Source organism: Hyperolius riggenbachi, chromosome 2 (genome assembly GCF_040937935.1).
Source record: "Hyperolius riggenbachi isolate aHypRig1 chromosome 2, aHypRig1.pri, whole genome shotgun sequence".
Lineage (NCBI taxonomy): Eukaryota > Metazoa > Chordata > Amphibia > Anura > Hyperoliidae > Hyperolius > Hyperolius riggenbachi.
The window spans coordinates 33,035,012-33,045,243 of record NC_090647.1 but is presented as its reverse complement, the minus strand read 5'-3'; the positions used below and the strand labels follow the sequence as shown (position 1 = coordinate 33,045,243).

Below are 10,232 nucleotides of genomic sequence, written 5' to 3'. Positions count from 1 at the left end.
CAAAGTACCAAATCAGAGATCAGAAGAATAGTCAGGAAAGCTGCAGGTCATAACAGATATCAGAACAAGGCCTAGTCTGAGGTGTGAGGTCCGTGATCTCAACACCCTGGAACTATGCTATAGAAAAACACAGATGATATACAGTATTCCTAGTCTGGGGTGTGAGAGCGGGGATCTCAACACCCTGGAACTATGCTAGAGAATAACACAGATGATATACAGTATTCCTTGTCTGGGGTGTGAGGGCCGTGACCTCAACACCCTGGAACTATGCTAGAGAATAACACAAAAGATATACAGTAACTGGCTAAGTGTGGATTCCCAGGTCCTCCTGGTTCCACCACACTGGAAGATCTGACTAGGGTCTGAGTGCTAACACATAAGCATTCGCAACGCCAGACAACCAGCAACTGAACAGCAAGAGATATATATAGTAAAGCACCCCACAGCGCCGCCCAGCTCCCATCAACCAATCAATAGCCGAGCAGGAATCAGCTGACCGTCCCGATCAGCTGATCTTCCTCCTATTGGTATAAAGAGCATGTCTAGCTCTCCATCTGTGTGCACTACTAGGTCCAGCTAACCCAGACGCATGTTGTTGCGGAGAACCTGCCGCACTGGATGCAGAATCCGCCGCTTTGCCGTCAGAACTTGCGGCGGCCCCCACGCCACTCTGCCCATGGGCACCACCAGCTCCAGACAAACCAGACGCATGCTGACGCGGACAAACCGCCGCATCAGACGCAGAATCAGCCGCCTTGCTGGCAGAACATGCGGCGGCTTTTCCGCTGTTTCTCACAAGGACTTTACTCGTTGTTGTTTTTATTTCATTTAACCCTTTACGGAAATGGGTAAGGGGTACTTTGTACCCCTATACTCATTTCTCCTGGGAGGTGAGTGGGCATCTGGGGGTCCCCTTCTTAAAGAGGACTCCCAGACGCCACCATGAACCTCTTCCTGGGTGCGGAAGAGCCCTTGTCCATGGATTGGACAAGGGCTCTGGGGGGGGGGGGGGGGTAGGGGAAGGCTTGGCCGCCCCTCTCCCCCCATACCATGGACCATGCGGGCTAGTATAGTTCAGAGTGCGAAGCCCCACTCAGCCGGGGCTCCGCATTCTGGCTATCCCGGCCTGCATGGGGGACAAGGGGTTAAAGATGCTCGGTAGAGGGTACCCCACGTGGATTTTTTTAATTTCCCTTCCTCTGAACATTAAAAAAAAAAAAAATACCAAAAAAATTTGCTAATGGTCTTTATACAGCCATATTACGGTTGTATAGCAATCCCTGGCCAAAGCGTTGCTCCGGATTCGTATGTGTAGTACAGCTAGGTAATAAAACATTAGGCGCATAGACAGAAGTCTAATATTGTTTCCAGTACAGGAAGAGTTAAGAAACTCCAGTTGTTATCTATGCAAAAGAGCCATTGAGCTCCATGACTTTCAAAGTCACAGAGAGGGCTGTCTTCTGAAGCTTATTATCTCAAGTGTCAGTCATTACATCTTCTTGTTCTTTCCAGAGGACAGGTCAATAGTTCACTAGCCTGCTCTGTAAAAACATTTAGAATGCTGAGTCGTGTGTAAACTGCAAATATTAGAGAATGATGCAATGTTATAAAAAACACTATATAACTGAAAATAAAAATATGAGAATTTTTTTTTTCGCTTCAGTGTCTCTTTAAAATCTATGGGAAAAAATGCGAACGTGAATTTTTTTTTTAAAAAAAAATTTGGATTCCACATGAACGGTGAACAGGCCTTTGTTTGCAGAATACTGCTTGCCGACGAACTGTTGGGGTCATCTCTAATTCCCATCTATAGGGTATATTACCGCCTCTGAGGGCATTAGTGATCGGAATCAATAATCTGTGGGTTCGTAGAGTAGTCTAATGCTAGGTACACATGATACAATTTTCTGTTAGATTTGCCTGCCAGATCTATTTTTCCCAACATGTCCGATCTTAATTTTGATCAATTTTCTGATCGATTTTCCGATCGATTTCCATAGAAGTGAATGTACACCGATCGGAAAATGGATCAAAATTAAGATCGAACATGTTGAAAAAAATCAATCTGGCAGGTAAATGTGAGCCTTCCTGTTTTACAAACATGAGCAGGTCTTCATTAGTATGAGATACATGGTCAGGAATATGAGGAGGTTTAGGTAATTTGTGAATTCAGTCATTTGGATGCCTCCTAATCCATCGGCTTGTCCACCAGGGTCAGGTCGCTCGACGTTTCGGCTGGCATGGCTTTGGAGGTTTTTTTTATAGCAGGTGGGTGCACGGAGCTCTGAAACTACGCGGCCATCTTAGGACATGCCTCCCCCCTTCCCCCTTCACACATTTTTGATGTCAGGAACCTGAAAGCCAACACACTTGGTAATTGAGTGACTGTGTGTCAAGGTTACAAAAAGTGGGCGGAGCTAAAACAAATTTCACTGGAAAATATAAACTGCAGCCATTCTTGCACTGTTAATGGCAGGGTTCTCAAACTTTGCCCAGATGGTTACTGGGGGGCTGGGATTAATATTCGGGGAAGTGGGTGAACAAAAGCCAATCAAAATTCACTATTGATTTTCAAGGGGAATATTTAAATTACTGCCACTCTTGCACTGTTAATGGCAGAGGCCTTGAGGTTTGAACCTGGTACGGTTGGTCATTGGGTGACTGGGGTTCAAATTCCGTAAAGGAGGTGCCGCAAACAGCCAATCAGATTTTGTTTATTTCAATGGGAAAATTCAAATAATTCATGCAAAGGACCACAAAGCTCAAAAATGTGGTCATTGAGTGTTTGTGTGTCAAGGTTAGTAATAGTGAGCAGAGCCAACAACAACCAAATACCTACCTGGTCATCAGCTAGTTCATTCAGGCATTGTTCACATTCTAAATCGCCAGTGCTATCACAAGCGCTGAGCGATTTATTAAGGGCCTGAGCCCACTAAGGCAGTTGTGCGCAGTGGTGTCCGCTTTTCAGAAACACATCAATGTTACAGATACTGAAAAGCGGACACCACTGCGTACAACTGCGCTCAACTGCGTTACTGGGCTCAGGCCCTAAGAGTTTTTTTTTCTCCACTTTTCCCTGCGTTTTGTGCGTAGAAAAGTGCTTTTCTAAGCACATTTCTAAGCGCTTTTCTAAGCGTTTTTTGCAGAGCGATTTGTTTTTTCACTTCCTGGTGGCAGTCAGGAAGTGAACTCTTTCACTCGGAAATGAATAAATAAAATGTATTTATTCTTTAACCACTTGCAGACTGCGCACTCATAACGCGCGTCGGCAAAGTGGTAGCTGCAGGACTAGTGACGCACATCTGCGTCGCCGGCTGCAGGCTAATTAATCAGGAAACAGCCGCTCGGGCGAGCGGCTGCTTCCTGTCAATTCACGGCGGGGGGCTCCGTGAATAGCCTGCGGGCCGCCGATCGCGGCTCGCAGGCTAAATGTAAACACAAGCGGAAATAATCCGCTTTGTTTACATTTTTACAACGCTGCTAACAGTAGCAGCGTTGTACTAGATCAGCGATCCCCGGCCAATCAGCGGCCGGGGATCGCTGTCACATGACATCCAGGAGCCTGTTAGAGGCTGCACAGGACAGATCCGTTCCTGTGCAGCCTCCGATCTCCGGGGCAGGGAGGGAGGAGAGGGAGAGGGGGAATCCTGCAGTGGAGGGGGCTTTGAAGTGCCCCACCCCCCCGCCAGCCACACGCAGGCAGGAGCGATTAGACCCCCCCCCCCCAGCACATCATCCCCCTAGTGGGGAAAAAAGGGGGGTGATCTGGTCGCTCTGCCTGGTATTTGATCTGTGCTGGGGGCATTAGAGCCCACCCAGCACAGATCTTAGAAATCAGTGCTGGTCCTTAAGGGGGGGTAAAGGCTGGGTCATCAGGTGGTTAAGTGCTGGGGAAATCACTATACAAAGCGCTTCGCGATTTCCCTATACCTTCCATTGAGCCAAAACGCTCATAAAATGGCACAGGCAGCGTTTTGCTGAGCGGATTGGAAATGAACTGCCTAGATGTGAACTCTCTCATAGGGAATCATTGTAGCGCTTTCAGGGCGATTTAGAAAATCGCGGCATTTTAAAAAAAAAACATTAAAATGCCCTAGGTGTGCACAAGCCCTCCTAAAATACTTAGTCAATGTTTGCCCATTGCAAAATCTTTCCTCACCCCAATTTACTTTCTGAAATGTATCACAGACAGCAATATTTCTAGTACTGGCAGGTGATCTCTGTGGAATGTTCATTTAGGGCTGGTGCACACCGAGCGGCTTTTTGGGCGTTTTCAGATCCGCTTGCGGCTGCGGATCTGCTTGGTCAATGTATCTCAATGGGGTGGTGCACACCAGAGCGGCAGGCGTTTTGCAGAAACGAAAAATGCCTGGGTGAGGCATTTTTTGGATTGCGGATGCGTTTCTGCCTCAATGTTAAGTATAGGAAAAACGCAAACCGCTCTGAAAAACGGCACTTCAGAGCGGTTTTGCAGGCGTTTTTGTTACAGAAGCTGTTCAGTAACAGCTTTACTGTAACAATATATGAAATCTACTATACTGAAAACCGCAGCAGCAATCCGCAAAACGCTAGCAAAACGCCTCATAAAAATTTAAAAAAGCGTTTAAAAATCTGCTAGCATTTTGCGGATCTGCTAGCGGGTTTTGGTGTGCACCAGCCCTTACTGAGAGTTCTAAAGCCAGTAGACAATATACCAGTTTTTGCAGAATGCTCAGGAAGGCGGAGGGGGGGGGATATGTAGGAAGTGTTTGTGATACTGAAACTTGGAAAATTGTGTATCCTGAATAATTTGTAATTTACTGCATTCTACTATATGTTACTACAGTGTCACTGTAAGGTTTTGGGCGGTGCTCTTTAACATTCATATGACACGCACAGAGTGGGCTATTGCATGTACCATCATCTCAAGTACCCACTGACACATATATTTTTGTTAAAAGGAATTTTCCATACTTTTATGTTAACGCTTTTCAAACATTCTCTTTTTACAAACATGAAATATAATTTTTACTATTTCATATGATTTGTTTTTGGATTTTTTGTTTTTTGTTTTTTTTGTTACTTGCAAACGTGCTGTAGTAAATTGACTGCAAAAAGTTTAAGCATCGCCTGAGCCCAACAAAAGTACCCCCTAAGGTAACATGTACTATATATTGATAAACAACAGCCCGGTACACGCATCCAATTTTGATTGGCCAATGACTGACCAATTTTACCATCTCAATACAGTATGAGGCATGAAACCCACTACAAAATCGCTAGCGTTTTTAATTAGTGTTTTGTAAGTGATTTCATGAGCGTTTTTTAGAGATTTTGGGAGCGATTTTAAAAAGTGTAAACTTTTTGGCAGCGATTGTGATAGTGATTTGCGATTAGCGTTTTTAATTCTGATTGGTCCTTTCATTTTTTTAATTTTTTTACAGTTGTGCAGTAATTTAAAATCGCACACAAATTACTATGTGTAGCGATTCCTAAGCGATTTGCCAGCGCTTCAATACTTTACAAAAGCTCCCCAAATGCTGCATGTCCGGCGATTGCAATTTTGCTAATTCCAATCGCTACTGTGGAATTTGTTACATTGATTTATATTGGCAGAGCGTTTAGGGAAATCGATAGCGATATAAAGAGCTCCCTAAATGTTCAAAAAAGCGCTCTAGTGCTGAGAGCTTCCAGGCCTGAGAGTTTACCTGCACAATCTCTTCATTCTACTCAAAATCTCTTGACCCTCATGCTACATGGAAGTGGTAACATCGGCCAATCTCAATTGAAGGTGTGTACCAGAGTTTAGTCTCTAGAGTTCTGCCTTAACACATGCTCTGGTCAGGGTTCTGCAGCATGGCATAGGCAGCTGTGCTGAGCAGCACTGTGTGGCATGTCCAGACTTGTATAGGGATGGGGTTTCCCCCAGGAGGATTCCCTCTGGCTGCAGAGGGTGTGGTGAGGATCACACATTACAGCTGTCAGGCAGACTACCCAGCAAGCTCATGGTGAACCGGAATAATTTTTACTTTATACAATGTGGACAGGATCTTTACTTTTTGACACCCGAAGTGATAATAAACAAATGAAATGATTGTGTCTATTTTCCTTCTCCTAAAAATGACTTTTTAAGATATTCCACAGTTTTATTTTATGTTTAAATCTACTTTTTAGGTTGTAACTGTTTTATTGTTTTTGCTCAATGACACATACATTGAAGTATGCCAGAGGTAAAATCTATGAACTATTGACCCTATTTATCTCTTTCCTGCTCTCAGAAGCCACTTTCTGCTAGGAAAGTGTTTATAGTTGGAATTTCTTATCAGTGAGGGTCACACTGTAGTCACTTCCTGTCTGAGTTAGGACTGAGTCAGCCACTTACATACCTGATATTTAACTCTTTCAGGCAGAGGAAGAAAAAAGGAACACAGCATAGTTATTTGTGTGCTAGGCACTGTACATAAACATGTCTATCTCATTATGTCACACGTCACTTCAGGTATCCTTTAAAGAGAAACTCCGACCAAGAATTGAACTTTATCCCAATCAGTAGCTAATCCCCCGTTTTACATGAGAAATCTATTCCTTTTCACAAACAGACCATCAGGGGGCGCTGTATGGCTGATATTGTGGTGAAACCCCTCCCACAAGAAACAAGAAAAGTACGTACTCTTGGCAGTTAACTGTGTGTGAACCTTGCTGCATTGTGGGAAATAGCTGTTTACAGCTGTTTCCAACTGCCAAAAAAGCATGCAGCAGCTACATTACCTGCCAACAGTAAAAATGTCACCATGTAATAAATGTCAGAATGTAAACCAGGGAGCGGAAAGATTTTACAATGGGCAAACACTGACTTAATCATTTATACATAATTATTGTAAAAATGAAGAACTTTTTTATTACATTATTTTCACTGGAGTTCCTCTTTAAAGGGGAACTGGAGAGAGAGGTATATGGAGGCTGTCCTGTTTATTTCCTTTTAATCAATACCAGTTGCCTGGCAGCCCTGCTGGTCTATTTCTCTGCAGTAGTATCTGATTAAAACCAGAAACAAGCATGCAGCTAGTCTTGTCAGATCAGACTTATAAGTCTGAACCACTGAAACACCTGATCTGCTGCATGCTTGTTCAGTGGCTATGGCTAATAGCATTAGAGGCAGAGGATCAGCAGGGCTGCCAGGCAACTGGTATGGTCTAAAAGGAAATAAACATGACAGCCTCCATATACCTCTCTCTTCAGTTCCCCTTTAAGTGGTTAATGTGCTACGAATAATTTTTCATATTGGATCCTAATCAGATCTTTTTATTGCAAACAATACAAAAAAAATGTAAATTTGATGATGCTGCGTCATCAGATGGACATGCCGGGGTCATGTGATCGCAGAGGGACAGGAAGTGAAGAACGCTGAAGAACAGAGATCACCGGCGAGGATCGCTGAGAAGATGCATGGAATGCGCTGGCAGGAAAGCCGCGAGGTGGTGGTGAGGGATTGCGCACGCCAGCGACACCACAGGTGAGTAATAGTAATTGCTGGACAAGCCTGACTCATCCTTACTGCTACTAGCTAGTTTTTTATGTCAGGCTTATCCATACCGCTAAGAATATATATATATATATTAAATAACTACAAATACTTAGAGTAATCTCCATGGGCCGGTTCAGACAGACGGCTGCCGGTATCCGTCCTCATCGTTCAATGCTGGTGTAATGAAAGATTTTGCAACCCATCATATTTTGCAACTTGCCATAGAGCACAGTGTATGACTGTGTAGGCGTGGCTCCTCTCTGTTAACACGCCTGTCATTTTTTTGCAACCATGATCGCATTGCGCTAGAAGGGGGAATTGTTCCCTCCAGGGAGGGGGGGGGGGTTCTTAGTTGAGCAAGAAGGGGGGTTATTAGTTGAGCAACATGGGGGGATTCTTCCCTCCAGGGGGGGTTATTAGTTCAGCAAGGGAGGGGGGCCCTGTGTGAGGATAGGGTTTGATTGGGTTGCATTTTCTGATACAGAAGCACAGAAAGGTCAATCACCTAAAGAATAACTTTTTTTTACTGATTAGAGGTCTATTTCATATTCAACAACCTTAAAGGACACCCGAACTGACATGTGACATGATGAGATAGACATGGGTATGTACAGTGCCTAGCACACAAATAACTATACTGTGTTCTTTTTTTTCCTTTCTCTGCCTGAAAGAGTTAAATATCAGGTAACAAAGTGACAGTTTCTGTCCGGGTTGGGACGGGGTCAGACTATAGCATAATCCTCACTGATAAGTAATTACAGCCATAAAACACTTTCCTGTCAGTAAATGGGTTCTGGAAGCAGAAAAGAGATAAAAAGGGTCAATAATTCATAGATTTGAGCTCTGGCATACTTCAATGAAAATGTCATTAAGCAGAGACAATGAAGCAGTAAAAACTTAAAAACTAGATTTAAATATAAAATAAAACTGTGGGATATCTAAAAAAGTCATTTTTAGGAGAAGGAGAACAGATACAATTGTTTTTCTCATAGGTTCATTTTCACCTCGGATGTCCTTTAAAGAGAAACTGTTGCGAAAATCTTAAAATTTAAAACATACAAATAAGAAGTACGTTTCTTCCTCAGCAAAATGAGCCATAAATTACTTAATTCCTATGTTGCTGTCACTTACAGTTAGTAGTAGAAATCTGAAATTACTGACAGATTTCTGGCTAGTCCATCTCTCCATAGGGGATTCTCAGCATGGCCTTTAGGCCTCGTTCACATCATACGCGCTTCCGTGCGCATATGGAAGCGGGTATGATGTGCTGAAAAGCAGGAATGGCAGAAGGGCATAGACAGCCCTTCTACTGTTCACATCTACTGCGCTGCGCTGCACAGTACGATGCACTAGGAAGCGCTTACGTACTGCTGCCTGCATTTTGCCCGGAAGCGCAGAGCTGACCCATCACTGTCAATGGATGGGATCAGCAGCACAGCGGCGCAGATGGCGTGCGATCGTATGCGTTGCATTCGGATCGCACGGCCACCTGCGCTAGCTAGATGTGAACGAGGCCTATAAAAAGACACTCCCTGAAAAAGATTTATACACAGATGCTGGCCAGCCTCCCTGCTTGCTGCACACTTTTTTGGCACTTGGATGGAGCAACTGCCATTCACTAAGGCTGGTTTCACAGTGGGACGTTACAGGCGCACATTAGAGCAGCCTGTAACGCACCCCACCGCACAGCAATGAAAAATCAATGGGCTGTTCACAGTGCCCACGTTGCGTTACTTAGTAACGCTGCGCCATAATATAACGTACTGCATGCAGTACTTTGTAAGCGGCAGAGCCGCGTTATACTGTTTGCACATGCTCAGTAACGTTGGGGAGGAGCCGAGAGCGGCCAGGCACATGGCTAATTAATATTCACTGCACTCAGTGACGTGCAGTGTTTACTTCCTGGAGCGGCCGCTCTGTGCGGCGATTGGCCGGCGGGACCACGTGATGCCGCATGTGTCCAAGAGTACGCATCACGGCATCACTGACGCCAGAGTGAGCTGCACAACGCGGCTCACTCTGATGTCCAAAGCAGAGAGCACCAGGCGTTGCATTAGGGGCACGTTGTGCGACCTTAACGTCCCCTAAAACGCAACGTCCTGGTGTGAAACCAGCCTTAGTGCATTTTGAAAATAAAGATATCCCTGTGAACCCCCATGAGGAGAGGGGCTAGTCCTAAACCTGTTGGTTCTGTCAGATTTCTACTACCTACTGTAAGTGACAGCAACATAGGAGAAAAGCAATTTATGGCTCATTTTACTCTGGAAGAAACATACTCCTTAATTGTATGTGTTTACTTATATATTACATTGTAAGATTTTCGCCACAGAGGTCCTTTACGCTCCATACACATGCTAGATGAAACTTGGTCGGGCAGCTGATTAAGAAAATGCCTGTACACCCGACTGTTTTCATTGAATTGCAGTAAAACTCGAGGATGATGAATTGTACTGTATGATGAAATCTGTGGCAAGGCAAGGGTGTGTGCACTGGCATTGTAAAGGTTCCCCTCTATTCCAGTGCAGAAAGCGGTGATGTGCTGCACATGGGAGGATATCGGCAGCGCAGGAAATGAGTGACAGGACTGAGACTATGGATTTCCCCTGCTGGACATGTGCTGGCATGTACCTCTCCTTACTAACATAGACTCGCTGCAGTAGCCTCAGCTGCTCTGTCTGCCTGCGACTCTCAGCACTATGACACTACTGCAGGTAAGTCGCTCTCT

The 10,232-nt window shown here is 44.6% G+C and overlaps 1 protein-coding gene across 1 annotated transcript in view; it reads left to right on the top strand.

The window, feature by feature from the left end:
- The first annotated feature begins 10,177 nt into the window (after window positions 1-10,177).
- RNF169 (ring finger protein 169) overlaps window positions 10,178-10,232 on the top strand; it is a 44,191-nt gene continuing 44,136 nt past the window's right edge. Inside the window, exon 1 of the mRNA XM_068264668.1 lies at window positions 10,178-10,218. Coding sequence (XP_068120769.1) covers window positions 10,204-10,218 — 15 coding nt within the window. The 5' untranslated portion in view covers window positions 10,178-10,203. The remainder of the gene's footprint in view (window positions 10,219-10,232) is intronic.